Here is a 20,186-nt window from a genome sequence, read left to right as displayed (position 1 = left end):
TCTAAGGCCGCTATTTGGCCGTGAATTGCAACGGCAAAAATCAGGACCACAGAATCATGATCTCAGGATGCCAAAGAAAGAAAGAGTAAGCCCCCACACTCTGTTAACCATTTATATGATGTAGTCACTATTGACAGCAGCATCTAAGGGGTTAAACAGATATGGATGGTGCCAACACTGATCGTGGCTGACGCAGCAAGTTGTCAGCTATAGTGTATGGTCGACAGCTGCTGGATTGTCACCTGTATGGGGATGCTGTTCTCTTATATCTCAGGTCAGTAAAAATACGTATTGGCGGTCATTAAGGGGTAACTAGAAGCTCATTTCCAGTGAAGTCAAACTGATAAGTAGACCTAGATGGATGACTAAAAGGATTGCATGTGTGAACCATTACTCGTACATGCGGTCACACATTAATAGAAGTAGAGATGTCTACTATACAAGATACAAGTAAATAAAAAGCAAAACAATGCAAACAAATGTTTGTTTTGAACACTGAATGCTAAATTTTTTTATCTCTTGATTTCTTCCAAAGACAACAAGGAATATGATGCTTATCTTTCATATACCAAAGTGGATCCGGATTCATTAGATCATGAAAGTAAGGAGGAGGAACAGTTTGCACTAGAAATTCTTCCTGACATCCTAGAGAAACATTATGGATACAAGCTTTTCGTTCCAGACAGGGACATGATCCCCAGCGGGAGTAAGTTTGTTTCAGATTTCTTTGCTTAGCTTTATATAAGGTTTGTGTCTTTAAAATAAAAAAACAATATTTGCTATATGCGTGTCTGTATATATGACATCTGCATGGTCAATCATTTAGAAATTGTTGTGATAAAAAATATGATGTATTCAAACACCATGGGGCTTATGTTATGACCAGAGATTATGGAATCTTTTAAGATTCATATTCACTAAGATTGACAATTTTTTCTCAAAATTTTGATTTGCAGCAAATCAAATTGTTGTGAATTGCCCTGAAACAGAGGTGTGTAACACTCTTATTGTCTCCTAGCACTGTATTCATCCCCTCTCAAGTGTATTCATAGCCATCACACCATAGAAAAAAATGGTAACCCTGTAGTAACGAAAAAGCCCATTTAATATCACTGCATGATGACAGATTTTTCACATTGCAGAATGCTGACTTAAAACTGAAGGAGTCGCTGTCAAAGGTAACATCAAGATGCTTTAGAGTGATGTGTCATGTATTCTATAATGCCTTGCACTTCCTCCTAATGATATACATGTCTAAGGCTAATAAAAAAGTCAACAGAGACCTACATTTTATACTTTACTGCTAAGACAGCAAGTGGTGGTGTTTTTGTTAGAGGCAACTTTTGACAATATTTTCAACCCCAATTCAACTCATTTTAAAAATGGCAAACTAAGAAAACCCAGGTAGGTACATGTACAGAAAACAATATGTGGCAAAAGGTGTGGCATTTGCTGTTGTCAAATTGGACTTCTAAAACAGCAGTGCAAAAGCAGACATGCCCAGTTAATTGTCTACATTTTTTAAACATTTCTTTTAGATTTTTAGCAACATTAAATCCCTTTCCCAAGAATGATGACATAAGAAATTGTAGTTAGGTAAATGTTCAAAACAGCCAGCACCTGCAGTATAGTGTGCTGAATTTGTCCCGTGTACAAAATTCTGAGACCTACAATTTTCTTAAAATTTGATTGCAGTGAATTCACTCATTCCTAGTTATAATGTAGTGCGTATAGCAGTGACCTTTTTAAAAAAAAAACAATCAGTTGAAATACTGTGATAGGATAGACGACAACTATTTTACAAAAGTAGTTTAGATATTTGGGACACTCAGATTGACTTTTAAGAAGTTTTATGAGCTCTTAACCCCTTTATGAACTATGACATCATAGGTCATCTCCCCTTCTTTGATGCGGGCTCGGCACTGAGCATGCATCTTTTCAGGCATATGACAGCTGATCTGATCAGCTGTCATGTGCCCCTAACAGTTGTGGGTGAAATTGCAATCCACCCGGGGCTGTTAGCATGTTAAATGTTGCTGTCATTCTCTGACAGCAGCACTTTAACATGCCTGCGCCGGAAGCATGTCACTAGCTCTGCCTGTCACATGATGATGAGGTGCCGATGGGTTGGGACATCCCAGAAACTGCAGGTGACTCCTGTGATTGTCATTGGCAATCTGCTATGAGTGCCACCCAGTGGCCGACGTTCATAGCAAATGAGCAATTGTGTTACACATAGCAGGGCTGAAGCACTGCTCTGTGTAGCACAAGCAATCAGAAGATTGCAGCTTTAAGTCTCCTAAGTACACTACTGAAGCAAGGAAAAAGTGTGAAAAAAGAGTTTTTGAAAATACTAAAAAAATAAAAGTTCAAATCAACCTTTCTGCCTCATTCAAAATTAAAAAAAACAAACATATATTTGGTATTGCTGCATTCAGAATCTTCCGATATATCAAAATATAGGTTATTTCTATAATTTTACTGGAGCCAAAAGAGGACAGAGATAGATGGGAAACAAGTAGGTAGGAAAGTGCCCTGAATTTTTTTTATAGGGTTATGTCCTAAAAGGTGCCGTGCTTGGTTCGAACACTCATTTTGTGTTGAGTGGCTAAGTATTTGTGATAAAAATACTGTGAAGGAACATAAAATCCCTTTTCAGACATCTTTAGTTACAAAGAATACCTAATCAAAATCCTTCCATCTCGTCCAAAGATGTCTTGGCATACTGTTCTTGATTTGAAGCATTGGAAGAGATGCATCAGTGGCAAATTGTATCCCATTATTTATAAACATAAAAGCTTTGTCAAGCATTACCTTACATTGAATACATTGAATTTAAAAGTAAAATATATACAGTGGCGCTAAAGTACACAAGAGTTTTTAGCAGCAAATAGAAGACAATCATCACCAAGATTATCAGAAATAAATAATAAAATATAATATTAAAATTTGCGCTCTAAAACTTCTTGTATATGGAGAGACATAAAACCATAGCGTAAAAGCAGAAGTATAGTATAAATACAAGATAATTCGTAATAGGCACTGATACCAAATAGATAGTTTAAACTCAGATAAAATCACTAATAATGATAGTGAAATAATAACCAAATGTAGCCAAATATAACGATCACTGGCATGGGTTAAATTACCAAAAGAAAAAAACACTTAATGGCAACAAATAGCCCAATGGACTAAGGCACCAATGATATACAGGGTATTGAAGATAATAAAAATACGGCGATCATGAGGACTAAAGGTAGGGCAAATGCTAAAAAAGAAAAGGTGTGCAATCCCAGAGCAGGTACAAAACCTATCATGCAGGAAAAAAATCGCTGTAAGAAGGTACCTTTGAAGATGAAAAGAAAACTTATTTATTCTTCCGTAAGCAGATCTTCATAAAGTTATAAGAGTATGTAGTCCATAAGGTACTGATCCATGATCTACTTAAGTTGAGATAGATTAAAATATAGTACCGCTGTTACGGCCGATAGCAGCGGTCTTTGTGGAGATCCTGGTACACTCCAATCTTCAGCGGTAAGTCAGACTTGCTGGACGTAAATGCTAGTGCTCATCACCACAGGACCTGCTTGACGTCAGACCATGTGACACCGCCAAGTTTCAGTAGCTTCGAAGCGCAGTAAGGACCAAAAGAGCTTTCCTACGCATTTCAGAGACGTCTTTCTCCTTCCTCAGGGAATGGTCCAGCTGGAAGTCCCAGGAAGATATATATGTATATATATATATATATATATATATATCATAATTTGTTGATCAATTAGGGAAATAGAAGTAGCCAGTACCTTAATAAAAACCAAATAACTCAATCTCACTGTTTAGTCCTTTCATAATTAATGTGTCTAAAGAGAAAATTCAACGGGATTCTGCATGTGACAATAGTTTAATATGGTCACCCTTGCGCGACTGTGGTTTGAAATATTCCACTCCAGTGACCGTCATATTGCTCACAGATCCCTCATGGTGAATGGCAAAATGTTTGGACAAGGGATGCCCCATGAATTTTTTCCTTATGTCGCGAATGTGTTCAATTATCCTTACTTTCAATGGATGTTAATTCGCCCCACGTAAAGTTTATTCAGGGGTATTTGATGGTATATATTACACTCTCAGTAGTGCAAGTTATATAATTAGGGATTTTATATTCTTTACTTCCAGTAAATGTCAGCTGTTTAAAAGTTTTAGCTTGCTGACACATACAGCATTTTTTGCAGGGAAAAAAAACAACAAGGTCATTAAAAAAGGATAAAATGGGATTATTTGTACACTTAGAGTGCACCGTTGGGGCAATTAGATTCCTGAGATTACAGGCATTTTTATAGACAAATCTTGTGCCTCGCGTGATTAATGGACCAATAGTTTTATCCTCTCTAAAAACATCCCAATGTTTTTTTACTATTTTGGTCAGCATGTGTACATTAGAATTATATTCTGTAATAATAGGAATAAAGTCCTCCTGGGCCTCTTTACTATTCCCATTAGCAGTATTCAGACCAGTATAGTTACCGACCCTTATGAGGTCATTAGTGGGCTTAGTTCTGGTGGTATTTTTTGCTTCCTCTAGAAGGATCCTAACATATCCTTTTTCTAGGAATTGATTTGTAAGAGAGGCAGATTCTATGTCAAAGTCCTGAATTTTGGAACAGTTTTGTCGCATTCTTGTGAATTGACTTTTTGGTACATTAAGTAACCAGCTAGGTAAATGGCAACTATCAGTTGCGATGAAACTGTTAGAATCCGTGGGTTTCCTAAAAGTCCGGTTATGGATCATATTCTCCTTAATAAAATGGTGAGATCTAAGAAATGAATAGTGTTCGTGCTAATGTTAGAAGTGTATTTTAAAAATATTCATTTTTATTAATATCAATTAAAAACTGGTTTAAAGTTTCTTGACCCTACCGACATAGAAGTTAACATAACTGGGCTCGAACCTGGTAACCATTGAAGTACCCCACTGCTGGGAGTAGTAGTCCCCATGATATTTAAAATAGTTATGAGTCAAGATAAAAAACATACATTCTTTCAAAAAACAATTTGCCCTTCTGGAAGTATTTTAAATTTATTTAAAAAATACGCAGCTGAATTACACCCTTTATCGTGCTGAATCACCGTATACGGTGATTCAGCACGATAAAGGATGTAATTCAGCTGCGTATTTTTTAAATAAATTTAAAATACTTCCAGAAGGGCAAATTTTAAAAGAATGCATGTTTTTATCTTGACTAATAACTATTTTAAATATCAGGCAGACTACTACTCCCAGCAGTGGGGTGCTGCAATGGGTACCAGGTTTGCGCCCAGCTATGCTAACTTGTGTGTCGGTAGATGGGAAGAGGATACCATCTATCTGGCAGGCACACTGTGTGTGGACCTGGTACTCTGGGAACACTTTATTGACGGCATTGTTTATATTTGGTTGGGAAGTCAAGAAACTTTAAACCAGTTTTTAATTGATATTAATAAAAATGAATATTTTTTAAATTTCACTTCTAACATTAGCACGAACACTATTAATTTCTTAGACCTCACCATTTTTATTCAGGAGAATATGATCCATACCCGGACTTTTAGGAAACTCACAGATTCTAACAGTTTCATCCCAACTGATAGTTGCCATTTACCTAGCTGGTTACTTAATGTACCAAAAAGTCAATTCACAAGAATCCAACAAATCTGTTCTAAAATTCAGGACTTTGACATAGAACCTCCCTCTCTTACAAATCAATTCCTAGAAAAAGGATATGATAGGATCCTTCTAAAAGAAGCAAAAAATACCACCAGGACTAAGCCCACTAATGACCTCATAAGGGGCGGTAACTATACTGGTCTAAATACTACTAATGAGAATAGTAAAGAGACCCAAGAGGACTTTATTCCTATTATTACAGAATATAATTCTAATGCACACATACTGACCAAAATAATAAAAAAAATTGGGATGTTCTTAGAGAGGATAAAACTATAGGTCCATTAATCAAGCGAGGCCCAAGATTTGTCTATAAAAAGACCTGTAATCTCAGGAATAGAGTTGAGCGATACCGTCCGATACTTCAAAGTATCGTATCGGATGGTATCGGCCGATCTTTAAAAAAAGTATCGGTATCGCCGATTCCGATACCGGAAGTCCCATTCAAGTCTATGGGACTTCCGGTATCGGAATAAGAAAAACCCTTTCCTGCCCTTGTACAGCCTCTCTGGGGTCTGTACGGGCCTTTCGGGGGGCTGTGCCGGCCTGCCAGGGGGTCTGTGCAGGCTCCGGTGGTCTGTGCCGGCCTGCCGGTGGTCTGTGCAGGCTCCGGGGGGCTGTGCCGGCCTGCCGGGGGGCTGTGCCGGCCTGCCGGGGGGCTGTGCCGGCCTGCCGGTGGTCTGTGCAGGCTCCGGGGGTCTGTGCAGGCATCGTCCGATGGGACTACAAGTCCCATCGGGCGATGCCTGCTACCATGACAGTGATTGACACATTAGCCAATGATGGGACAGTAGTAGTCCCATCATCCGGCTAATGTGTTAAATGTAAAAAAAAAAAAAAAAATTACATGCTACATACATACAACATGCATACTACATACATGCTACATTCATACTACATACTACATACATGCTACATTCATACTACATAAATACTACATGCAACATACATACTACATATATACTACATGCATGCTACATACATACTGCATGCTACATACATACCACATATATACTACATACATACTACATGCATGCTACATGCTACATACATAACACATATATACTACATGCATGCTACATACATACTACATGCTACATACTACATATATACTACATGCATGCTACATACTACATGCTACATACATACTACATGCATGCTACATACATACTACATACATACTACATATATACTACATGCATGCTACATACATACTACATGCTACATACTACATGCATGCTACATACATACTACATGCTACATACTACATATATACTACATGCATGCTACATACATACTACATACATACTACATATATACTACATGCATGCTACATACTACATGCTACATACATACTACATATATACTACATTCATACTACATACTACATATATACTACATACATACTACATACATACTACATGCATGCTACATACATACTACATGCATGCTACATACATACCACATACATACTACATGCTACATACATACTACATATATACTACATGCATGCTACATACATACTACATGCTACATACTACATGCATGCTACATACATACTACATGCTACATACTACATATATACTACATGCATGCTACATACATACTACATACATACTACATATATACTACATGCATGCTACATACTACATGCTACATACATACTACATATATACTACATTCATACTACATACTACATATATACTACATACATACTACATACATACTACATGCATGCTACATACATGCTACATACATACCACATGCATGCTACATGCTACATACATACCACATATATACTACATACATACAATACATTCATACAATACATACATAGACATACAGTACATATAACATAGAGTAACATACTTACCAATACTTGTCACATTGTTCCCCGAAGCCATTGTCTATTCCGGGATAAATATTAACATAACAAACCACAAAAATACTCACCCACGATCCGAAGCAGTCCACGAGTGTGTCCCACGACGATCTTGGGTAGAGAACTGCAGCATCAGATGATGCTGCCGTTCTCTACGGGCTGTAGGAATCCAATGACGGAAGGTAGGTATCCTTCCGCACTGTATTCCTCCGCCACTTAAAAAAAAAAAGTCCCTAGTCTCACTTTATGCCATTGCTGTGTGGGAATTTCCCACACAGCAATGGCATAAAGTGAGACTAGGGACTTTTTTTTTTTTAAGTGGCGGAGGAATACAGTGCGGAAGGATACCTACCTTCCGTCATTGGATTCCTACAGCCCGTAGAGAACGGCAGCATCATCTGATGCTGCAGTTCTCTACCCAAGATCGTCGTGGGACACACTCGTGGACTGCTTCGGATCGTGGGTGAGTATTTTTGTGGTTTGTTATGTTAATATTTATCCCGGAATAGACAATGGCTTCGGGGAACAATGTGACAAGTATTGGTAAGTATGTTACTCTATGTTATATGTACTGTATGTCTATGTATGTATTGTATGAATGTATTGTATGTATGTAGTATATATGTGGTATGTATGTAGCATGTAGTATGTATGTGGTATGTATGTAGCATGCATGTAGTATGTATGTAGCATGCATGTAGCATGCATGTAGTATGTATGTAGTATGTATGTAGCATGTATGTAGCATGCAGTATGTATGTAGTATATATGTAGTATGTATGTAGTATATATGTAGTATGTAGTATGTATGTAGCATGCATGTAGTATATATGTAGTATGTATGTAGCATGCATGTAGTATGTATGTAGCATGTAGTATATATGTAGCATGCAGCATGTATGTAGTATGTATGTAGTATATATGTAGTATGCATGTAGTATGTATGTAGTATGTATGTAGCATGCAGTATGTATGTAGCATGTATGTAGTATGTATGTAGTATATATGTAGTATGTATGTAGCATGCATGTAGTATGTATGTAGTATGTATGTAGCATGCAGTATGTAGTATGTATGTAGTATGTATGTATGTAGTTTGTATGTAGCATGCAGTATGTATGTAGCATGTATGTAGTATGTATGTAGTATATATGTAGTATGTATGTAGTATGTATGTAGTATGTATGTAGTATGTATGTAGCATGCAGTATGTATGTAGCATGTATGTAGTATGTATGTAGTATATATGTAGCATGCATGTAGTATGTATGTAGCATGCATGTAGTATTTTTTTTTTTTTTTTTTTTTTTTTTAACATTTAACACATTAGCCGGATGATGGGACTACTACTGTCCCATCATTGGCTAATGTGTCAATCACTGTCATGGTAGCAGGCATCGCCCGATGGGACTTGTAGTCCCATCGGACGATGCTTGCACAGACCCCCGGACATCAGCACAGCCCCCCGGCAGGCCGGCACAGCCCCCCGGCAGGCCGGTACAGACCCCCACAGGGTGCACAGACCACCGGCAGGCCGGCACAGCCCCCCGGCAGGCCGGTACAGACCCCCACAGGGTGCACAGACCACCGGCAGGCCGGCACAGCCCCCCGGCAGGCCGGTACAGACCCCGGGCAGTCCACACAGCCCCCCGGCAGGCCGGCACAGCCCCCCGGCAGGCCGGCAGAGACCCCCGGAAGGCCCGAAATGACGGCGCATCATGATGCGCACACACCGCGCATCATGATGACGTCAGGCCGTCAATCAACTGAACTTCCGATTCCGATGCCGAATTCCGATATTGAAAAAATATCGGAAGTCGGTATCGGAATTCCGATACAGCAAGTATCGGCCGATACCCGATACTTGCGGTATCGGAATGCTCAACACTACTCAGGAATCTAATTGTCCCAATGGTGCACTCTAAGTGGACAAATAGGCCCATTTTATCCTTTTTTAAATGACCTTGTTGTTTTTTTCCCTGCAAAAAATGCCGTATGTGTCAGCAAACAAAAACTTAAAACAGCTGACATTTACTGGAGGTAACAAAGAATATAAAATCCGTAATTATATAACTTGCACTACTGAGAGTGTAATACACACTGCTCAAAAAAATAAAGGGAACACTAAAACAACAGAATTTAGTTCCAAGTTAATTAAACTTCTGTGAAATCAAACTATCCACTTAGGAAGCAACACAGACAATCAATTTCACATGCTGTTGTGTAAATGGAATAGACAACAGAAGGACGTTATTGGCAATTATCAAGACACCCTCAATAAAGGAGTGGTTCTGCAGATGGGGACCACAAACCACATCTCAGTACCAATGCTTTCTGTCTGATGTTTTGGTCTCTTTTGAATGTTGGTTGTGCTTTCACACTCGTGGTGTCATGAGACGGACTCTACAACCCACACAAGTGGCTCAGGTAATTCAGTTCATCCAGGATGGCCCATCAATGTGAGCTGTGGCAAGAAGGCTTGCTGTGTCTGTCAACATAGTGTCCAGAGGCTGGTGATGCTACCAGAAGACAGGCCAGTACACCAGGAGGCGTGGAAGGGGCTGTAGGAGGGCAACAACCCAGCGTCCGGACCGTTACCTCAGCCTTTGTGCAAGGAGAAACAGGAGGAGCACTGCCAGAGCCCTGCAAAATGACCTCCAGCAGGCCACAAATGTGCATGTGTCTGCACAAACAGTTAGAAACTGACTCCATGAGGATGGTCTGAGGTCCCGACGTCCACAGATGGGGGTTTGTATGCTGTTCATAAAGTTAGACCAAAAATAAACTCCCAGAAGCTCACACAGGGAAAGCATGTGACTATTTCCTGTTTTCCTGTGTCTGTGTATGAGAGAACCAGCCTGTTGTAAATGCTGCTCAGATAGAGACACACAAATGATTTATTCCTGATCTATTAAGCTTATCATATATTGTTCCTGAATAAAGAAGCTCTGTTGTCACATGCTTGGAGAATATCCTGAATAATCCACTGCCAACAGGTCATGGGCCCAGAGTGACACTGAACCCCAGAGTAACACAGCGACAGAAGCCCAGAGCAAAATCAGCACAAATTCTAGGTGAAGATGCTGCTCATAAGAGAAGGTATGTGGAAATATAGTCAGGAACAAGTGCCTCATTCATTACCAGATGATTGTCTAGAGAAGGGTCAGAAAGCACAAAACACGATCTCCCTCGGTGTAGATTTTAATCAGATTGTGCATATATGCAAAGGAGATGTGGGATGAGTTACAGAAAGTGCATGAAAGATCAAATCTCAGCAATAAACTTTATCTCATGAGAAAGCTGCATCAGTCTAAGCTGTGATGGACAGAATATGCAGGACTATATAAGAAACACCCTAGAGATTGTGGAGCGTCTCAGTGATATTGGAGCAGAAATTAAAGATTTTCATATTGCTGCACTTTTACTTAATGGTGTTCCAGAGAGTTATTAAACACTCGTGACTGCACTAGATGCATGGCCAGATGATGTGCTGACACTAGAGTATGTTAAAGGCAAACTTGTGGATGAATTCAAGAAAAAAAATGCAGCATGTAAGCAGCAGTAATGAATCCAGAGCAGAAACAGCATTAAAGACACAGGATTTCCCTAAATATGTGAGCAATCTAGGAGAAACTTGTGAAGATTTTGTCTGTAAAAAGTCTGGCCACTTTAAAGCAGACTGCAGAATTTGGAAAGCAAGAATGAGTCACCTTAAAAAGCTGCATTTAACACCAGTACAGGCCCATCTGCAAAGCATATATGGTGTATAAATTCGGGTAAAAGCAGTCATATGACAAATAGCAAGGATTTCTTCACTGAGCTTAATGAAAGCAAGTCAGAAAAGGTCATCTTAGCTAATGGTCACTATATAAATTCAGAAGGAGTAGGAGATTGCTACCTCCACTGTTGAGTTTCCTCAGCACAAAGTAGAAAGGATCCCAATAAAGGATGTTCTCTATGCTCCCAGCCTTGAAAACAATCTTCTGTCAGTAAAGAAGCTCACACAAAAGGGTAATGCCGTTACTTTTAAAGATAACAGCTGCATCATCTCAAAGAAGGGTCACACTCTTGCACAAGGAAAAATCCAAGATGAACTTTATCAGCTAAAATGTAAAGAAAGTGTGTACAGTGCTAGACAAGATCTACATAAGAACTGTATCCATGTATGGCACAGACATCTTGGGCAGGCACAGAGACCCATAAGCAGTAAGGAAGCTAGCTCAACTTACAAATGGTATTGAAATCAGCCAATGTACTCAAATGATTAAGTGCACTAGCTGTCTTTAAAGGAAAAATATCCAGAAAATCCTTTCCTAAAATAAGCACCACTAGATCTGCACAGCCTCTGGATCTGATACATAAAGATGTATGCGGTCCAATGAGTGTTCAAACTACGAGCAAGAAGAGATATTTCTCACATTTATTGATGACTAATCCAGATATACAGTCACCTACCTGCTTCACAGTAAGGATGAAGTTCCACAGAAACCTGAGGAATATTTTGCTGTAGTGTTTAACAAATTTGGAAGAATGCCAAAAGCCCTGTGTGCAGATAATGGAACCGAATATACAAGTGGTAAGGTGCAAACCATTTTGAAAAAGGATGGAATCGTGTTCCAGACTGCCTTTCCATGCAACCCAGAACAAAATGGCATTGCAGAGAGAAAGAACCATACTCTCTGTGAAAGTGGAAGAAGTATGTTTGATGCGAATCTACCTACAGCGTATTGGGGAGAAGTTATCATGACAGCGCTTGCTATCTTCAAAACAGAGTGCCAGGTAAAGCCACAAATAAAACTCCATACGAGCTATGGAATTCTGAGAAATCTAACCTGAAGCACCTCAGGATATTTGGAAGCAAAACGCTTGTGTATGTTCACAAAGAAAAAAGTTCCAAGTGGAAATCACAAGCAAAGCAAGAAGTCCTGGTGGGTTCTAGCGAAACTCAAAAGGGATACTGAATCCTGCACCCAGAGACAAACACAGCAACAATCAGCAGAGATGTAGTGATTGATGAAAACTCTGTATCGCTGAAATTCCATGAAGTTACACCAGTTATTCAACCTAAGAAGCAAGAAGAAGAATATCAATCACAAAACCCAGATTCCAAAAAGGAAAACACTGAAGTGTGGATAAGCTCTGAATCCACCAAGGAAGACACAGAAGAACCAAGTCAACCTCCAGTCAAGAGATCAGAAAGGCCAAAGGTATCCACAGCTAGATGCCTTTTTAATATGGTCAGAACACTTCCTAAACCAGAGCCACAGTCATGGCAAGAGATGCAAAAACTGCCTGTTCACGAGAAGCAGAAGTGGATGAAAGCTGCTAATTAAGAGATGGGGTCCCTTCACCAACATGGGAGCTTACTGAGCTACGACAAGGAAAAAGAGCTATCGAATGTAAGTGGGTCTTCAAAAACAAATATGACTCAGAAAGTAAAGTTCACCCTTTTAAGGCAAGATTGGTCGCAAAAGGGTACTCTCAAAAGTATGGTGAAGATTATGATGCTACATTTTCTCTAGCTGTAAAGCAAATCACATTAAGAACTTTAATGTCCATAGCTGCAATTCAACACATGACAGTGAGACATTTTGACATCAAAACAGCCTTCCTACATAGTGACATTGAAGAAGAGTTGTACATGAGCCAATTTGAGGGATATAGTAAAAAGGGTGAAGATCACCTTGTTTGTAAAATGCAAAAATCTCTCTATGGACTTAAGCAGTCGGCAAGAGCTTGGAACTTGAAAAGGAACAAAGTTTTGATGAACGAAGGATTTAAAAGATCTCAAGCTGATCCATGTTTGTATACAAAAAATGTAGCGAAGTAGTGGATATATATTCTCCTATATGTAGATAATGTAATCATGTCTCATCAAGATGAAAAAGAAATTGCAAACCTAGGTGAAATTCTCAACCAGCACTTTGAGACTAAGGACATTGAAAATATGACATTATTTGGGAATCAAAATCCAGAGTGAGGAAGATGGGAGTTTTCTTCTCAAACAAAGTTCCAAAATTTTCATAATACTAAACCAGTTTGGAATGTCAAAAGCCAAAGGTGCGTCAACACCAATGGATCCATCCTACTTAAAGTTGAAAGGAGAAGATGATCTGCTTCTCTTCCCAGCAATGAGCGTTACACACAAGCAGTGGGAGACGCAACCACAACTGTACATAGCAACCACAACTCGTCCGGATATCACAGCCACAGTTGGAATTCTCTGCCGACGTGTAAGCAAGCCACGCCAAAGAGACTGGTATGCAATTAAGAGAATTATTCAATATCTCAAACTGAAAGGCTAATCAAAGAAACTCAAAGGCTAATCTTAAGATATCTACATCAGGAGATTTCACTCTCGGAGGTTATGTGGATGCAGATTGGGTTGGAGATTCAAGTGATCAGAAATCAACAAGTGGTTACTGGTTCAAGTTAGGAGAAAATTTTATTTCTTGGTCCAGCAGAAAACAAGTGTCAGTTGCATTATCTTCTACAGAAGCAGAATATATATCTGCTGCTTATGCAAGTCAAGAAGTAACTTAGTTGAAATAACTTTTGGTAGATTTCAGCAAGTCATTAGCACAATCAACAGTTATCTAAGAGGACAAGCAAGGATGCATTAAAATTCGCAGCAGTAAGAAGATTAGTGCAAGGACTAAGCACATTGATGTGAAACATCACCACTTACGTGACTTAGTGGAATGTGGTGTACTCGAGCTTGTTTATTGTGAGTCTGACAAGATGATAGCTGATGGTATGACAAAGCCATTATCAAGAGCCAAGTTTGTGGACTACAGAATCACAATGGGACTAACAGGATAAGTAGTTGGGGGTGTTGGAATATGTTTGGTGCAACAACTCCTTTCCTGTTTGAGTGTTTAGTTGCTAGATTTGTATGCTGTTCATAAAGTTAGAACAAAAAAAAACTCCCAGAGGTTCACACAGGGATAGCATGTGACTTGTAGTTCCTGTTCTCCTGTGTCTGTGTATGAGAGAAGCAGCCTGCTGTAGCTGCTGCACAGATAGAGAGTAGAGACACACAAATGATTTATTCCTGATCTATGAAGCTCATCATATATTGTTCCTGATTGTTCCTGAATAAAGAAGCTCTGTTGTCACATGCTTGGAGAGTTTCCTGAATAATCCGCTGCCAACAGGGGTCCATGTCATAAGACCCCCTACAGCCCTCCTTTTCCTGATCACTCTAATAGTCGCTTTGCATAAGTCTGCTCAACAAGCAGGAGCACTGAACTTGTACCTGAGTGTGTGCCCTGACTGGAGTACAAGGTGAATATAATGTCTAAGGCTACTTTCACACTTGCGTTTTTTTGCTGCACGTTTTTTGCGCACACAAACGCATGAAAAAATGCATCATGCGTTTGTGTGCATTTTTTGTGGGTTTTGTATGTATGCGCACCCATAGACTATAATGGGTGTTTTGCTGTAAAAAAAAATGCATTGCGTGCACATGCATTTTTTGGGGCAAGTCGGACACACAAAAATGCAACAGAATGCATTTTGTGCACCCGAGCGCACACTACAAAAAAACGCATGCGCATGCAAACGCGTACAAACGCATGTGTATGCACACCTATGCGCACCCATGTTAAAGTATGGGGAAAAAAACGCATGCGTTTTTTGCGCTAAAACACAGTGCAAAAAAACACAAGTGTAGAACCAGCCTTAGGCCACGTTCACATATTCAGTATTTGGTCAGTATTTTACCTATTTGAAAGACAAAATAAGAAGTGGAACCATCAGAGGAAAAGTATAATAGAAACATGTTGCCATTTCTGTATTTTTCACCCACTTCTGGTTTTTCCTTACAATTGTGATGTAAAATACTGAATGTGTGAACGTCGCCTAAGAGTCTATATTTTCTACTGTGAACAGGCTAATAGGGGTCAAATCATCAAAGTGTATTCATCAGAAAATTTTTGTTAAACACTTTGCAAAGTCACTATATTTTTCTGGCAAATGTTGAAGTCAGTTTGAAGCAGCGGAATGGGTAGGTAATATTAATTAAAAATAAAATTCATTAGGAATGTCGGCATTTCTTACTGTGGAAACATTACTCCAGTATGTGACTGGAGCAACATTTTTGACTAGGCATATACCCGTGATAACATGTGCCAAATTCATTAAGTGGTGTGTGCCACTGTGAGGCAGTGAGGGCGATCATATGCGAGGGTCAATATGTATTCCCCAGGATGTGGACAGAGTCCTACTAGACCCACTGGAGGACCTTGTGTCCACAGCAGGACGCCTGTGAGTCACAAGGCAAAATAAAAGTCAGTGTTTGTTTGCAAGTGGAAGAGCAGGTGGCTCTGCAGCGTCTAGCTTGTGTGAGGTAACACAGAGCCAAGCGCAGCGAACGCCTGGCACCCTGCAGCATGATATGGTGTTGCTGTCGCCCTCAGCAACCGTTATCTGAAATGGACTGTTGTGACACCCCAGCTGTGATCTGGAGGATACCGTGTGCTGTTCATTTCGCGAATTGTTTTGGACATTAAAATACTTTTGTTTGAACTCTCCTGTGGTCCTTGCCTATCTGTCACAGTGCGCCAACCCTGCTGCACTACATAAGGTGGAGAATGCGGGACATGTGAACTGAGGCATACCCAAAGCCCGCTGTATGTCAGTTATTAGGCCTGCAACACTGCAGCCCAAGTCCAGCTTGTGTGAGATAACACAGAGCCAAGAGCAATGAATGCCTGGCACCCCGCAGCATGATACAGTGGTGCGGTGACCCTCGGCAATCGGTCTCGGATACGGACTGTTGTGACAACCCGGCTGCGATGTGGGGGAGACTGTGTGCTGTTCATTTCTTGATTTGTTTTTGATATTAAAGGAGTTTTGTTTTGAACTTTCTTGTGGTACCTGCCTATCTGTCACACTGCACCAACCACGCTGCACTACAGCCACTTAATGAATTCTGTGCATCATACTGCAGCAAGTTCTTCATTACGATATTATGCACAAAGACAGTCTTAATTAATCTATCCCATGGACTTTCTGTTGCACCTGTCCACCACTCAATGTCAACGCTCAGGCAGACGCTCAGTGCTTCACCTTGCTGGACAGCTGTTTGAGAGATCGGTGAGGGACCGGAGATACCATATGTGCAGATACCCTAAAGTCCTATAGGTAAAAGTGAAAATACCATCAACACATAGCTCGCTCTACTGTCTACTAGATTCTTGGCTCACTTTTCCTGTTAGATTGATATACAGATGTTGGACTGACAGATCAATATAGGATCTTTTGGAGGATCATCAAAGAAGAACATCATGATGATCATTTAGGTCTTCACAGTGGTGATGGACCTGTGAAGATACAAGGGTTAATGGGTGCTCTCGTCCGCTGGCCTGGCTGTCTTTAAAAAGACCTCATGGACCAAGGCTCATACCATTAAACGCCCGTACTCCTTCTCCATTAGCAGACAACACAGGATAAGGGTAACGCAATATGGCAATACTTTATTGAACCACCAATGGACAATAACATATAGTACAGTCCCAGCAAGTACATAAGATGATGCAAATGACAGAGTCTCACCCTTTCACTGGCTTGCAAAATTTTAGGACATCTCTGATTTCAGGGGCTCCAGGGCCAACTACCCCAACTAGTGGTACCCTGCTTTTGTGGGACACCCACAGAGAGAAGGTAGCGGCAAGCTTAGGAAGCTGAGAGATTCCATTGGGTTATGTGACCTGGTGACCTGATTGTACCAACCTGGATTCTCCAAATGTCTTTGAGGGTTCAGTGTATACCTGCATCTGGGGCCATCGTCCCTGAAGCTGATGTCCTGTAAAGTCAAATCTGTATTCCTCCGGTTTGAACCATGGTGCCTTGGCTACTATCATGTATAGTCTCTCTTTAGAAGGAGATAGATCCCATTTTAAACCCACAGCTGTCATTCAATGTTTACAGAACAACAAACTGCATGGACTGATACAATGGGTAAAACAAAATATTAACAAACATTGATTGTTCAATTATCGTGCCTTTTTTCCCCAAGGATAGCAGAACAATAAGCAGCAAGGATTGATACAATAGATAAACAGCAGCCAGGGCCGGCGTCAGCACCCGGCACACCTGGGCTAGTGTCGGGGCCCTGGTGAGATGGGGGGCCCACTCATGCTGTCTGGAATACCCGCAGCCACACCCCCCATGTACCGACCCCATCCTCGACCTCCCAGAGACTCACCGCAGCCAGCAATGAGTCATCGCTGCTGGGCTGTTATCTTCTGGCACAGGACCTGTGATGAGGTCACAGGAGGGGAGGAGTCGGGGGTCACATGATCAGAAGCCTCGATGTTCGCAGGAAGCTGCTGTGCTGTGGTCGTCTTGGTGCTGGATGAGGGACGTTTATGTGTGGGGTCAGGAGGGGTTTACAGGAGGGTTGTAGCAGAGCTGTGTGTGTGGAGCAGAGCCATGTGTGTACAAGGTGTACGGAGTGGAACTGCGTGTGTTCGAGGTGTACAGAGCGTAGCCATATGTATACGAGGTGAGTGGAGCTGCGTGTGTACGAGGTGTATGGAGCAGAGCAGCGTGTGTACGAGGTGTGCGGAGCAGAGTCACGTGTGAAGGGCCATTTTTTAGGGGGGGACGGGGGGTGCGATTGCCCGGGGCACCACCCAAGCCAGGGGGCGCCTGCCCAGGGCTGCCATCAGGGCATGACAGCCCTTACTGCTGTATGGGGCCCGATGAACAGCAGTACAGAAGGGGGCCCCGCAGATCAGTGGCCTCGCTCCCCAAGTGCTGCATGTCATGGGGCGCCAGGCGGGCCCCAAGTGTGTGCTGCGGTCACCGGTCGGGCCCCAAGTGTGCGCTGCATCGGGCCTGCAGCACACACATCAGCAGAGCCGCCACAGCGGCCGACATCCAAAGCTACAGAAGAGCTGAAGGACCTGTGGTGACGTCATCATTACCACAGTCCTTCACCATTGATCAGCCCGCCCCCTGATCACATGACGATGACGTCACCACAGGTCCTATCAGCTCAGCCTCACACAGCTGCAGCTCCAACTTCAACGCAGGAGCGAGGCCAGGTAAGAAAAAAGTTTTTATTTTATTTTATTATTGAAAGGGGCAATATATTTCCCTGGCAGAATGGAAACTCGGGGGCAGGACTGGAGACACACTGGGACAAATATGGAAAAATGGGGGCAGAATGCAGATATGATGGGGGCAGAATGCAAGACATGATGGGGGCAGAATGCAAGACATGATGGGGGCAGAATGCAAGACATGATGGGGGCAGAATGCAAGACATGATGGGGGCAGAATGCAGACATGATGGGGCAGAATGCAGATATGATGGGGACAGAATGCAAGACATGGGGCAGAATGCAAGACATGATGGGGCAGAATGCAGACATGATGGGGCAGAATGCAGATATGATGGGGACAGAATGCAAGACATGGGGGCAGAATGCTGGACATGATGGGGGCAGAATGCAGACATGATGGGGGCAGAATGCAAGAAATGATGGGGGTAGAATGCAAGACATGATGGGGGTAGAATGCAAGACATGATGGGGACAGAATGCAAGACATGATGGGGGCAGAATGCAAGACATGATGAGGCAGAATGCAGACATGATGGGGGCAGAATGCAAGACATGATGGGGGCAGAATGCAAGACATGATGGGGGCAGATTGCAAGCCATGATGGGGGCAGATTGCAAGACATGATGGGGCAGATTGCAAGACATGATGGGGCAGATTGCAAGACATGATGGGGCAGAATGCAAGATATGGGGCAGAATGCAGACATGATGGGGCAGAATGCAAGACATGGGGGCAGAATGCAGACATGATGGGGCAGAATGCAGACATGGGGCAGAATGTGCCAGTAAGACAGGATGGGGCAGAATGTGACAGTGAGACACAGGAGGGGGCATAAAGTAAGACATGGGGGCAGAATGTGACAGTAAGACACAGCAGGGGGCAGAATGTGACAGTGAGACACAGGAGGGGGCAGAATGCGAGACATGGGGGCAGAATGTGACAGTGAGACACAGGAGGGGGCAGAATGTGAGACATGGGGCAGAATGTGACAGTGAGACACAGGAGGGGCAGAATGTGACAGTGAAACACAGGAGGGGGCAAAATGTGAGACATGGGGGCAGAATGGACATGGGGCAGAATATGACAGTAAGACACAGCAGGGGGCAGAATGTGACAGCGAGACACAGGAGGGGACAGAATGTGACAGTAAGACACAGGAGGGGGGCAGAATGCGACAGTGAGACACAGGAGGGGGCAGAATGTGACAGTAATGACACAGGAGGGGACAGAATGTGAGACATTGGGGCAGAATGGACATGGGGCAGAATGTGACAGTAAGACACAGGAGGGGGCAGAATGTGACAGTGAGACATAGGAGGGGGGCAGAATGTGACAGTGAGATGCAGGAGGGGGCAGAATGTGAGGCACGGGTGTAGAATGTGACCGTAAGACACAGGAAGGGGCAGAATGTGACAGTGAAATGCAGGAGGGGGCAGAATGTGAGGCACGGGGCAGAATGTGACAGTAAGACACAGGAAGGGGCAGAATGTGAAAGTAGGTCACAGGAGAGAGCAGAATCTGACAGTG

At 41.9% G+C, this 20,186-nt stretch overlaps 1 protein-coding gene across 3 annotated transcripts in view; it reads left to right on the top strand.

The window, feature by feature from the left end:
• Nucleotides 1–20,186, top strand: part of IL1RAPL2 (interleukin 1 receptor accessory protein like 2) — a 1,414,847-nt gene that overhangs the window by 1,375,269 nt on the left and 19,392 nt on the right. For all 3 annotated transcript variants that reach the window (XM_073543629.1, XM_073543630.1, XM_073543631.1), the window contains one exon: nucleotides 536–706. In XM_073543629.1, the coding sequence (XP_073399730.1) occupies nucleotides 536–706 (171 nt within the window). The remainder of the gene's footprint in view (nucleotides 1–535; nucleotides 707–20,186) is intronic.

This window comes from Dendrobates tinctorius, unplaced genomic scaffold, assembly GCF_039654945.1.
Source record: "Dendrobates tinctorius isolate UK_male_01 unplaced genomic scaffold, ASM3965494v1 ptg000133l, whole genome shotgun sequence".
NCBI classification, from domain to species: Eukaryota; Metazoa; Chordata; class Amphibia; order Anura; family Dendrobatidae; genus Dendrobates; species Dendrobates tinctorius.
This window is presented reverse-complemented; position numbering and strand designations above follow the sequence as displayed.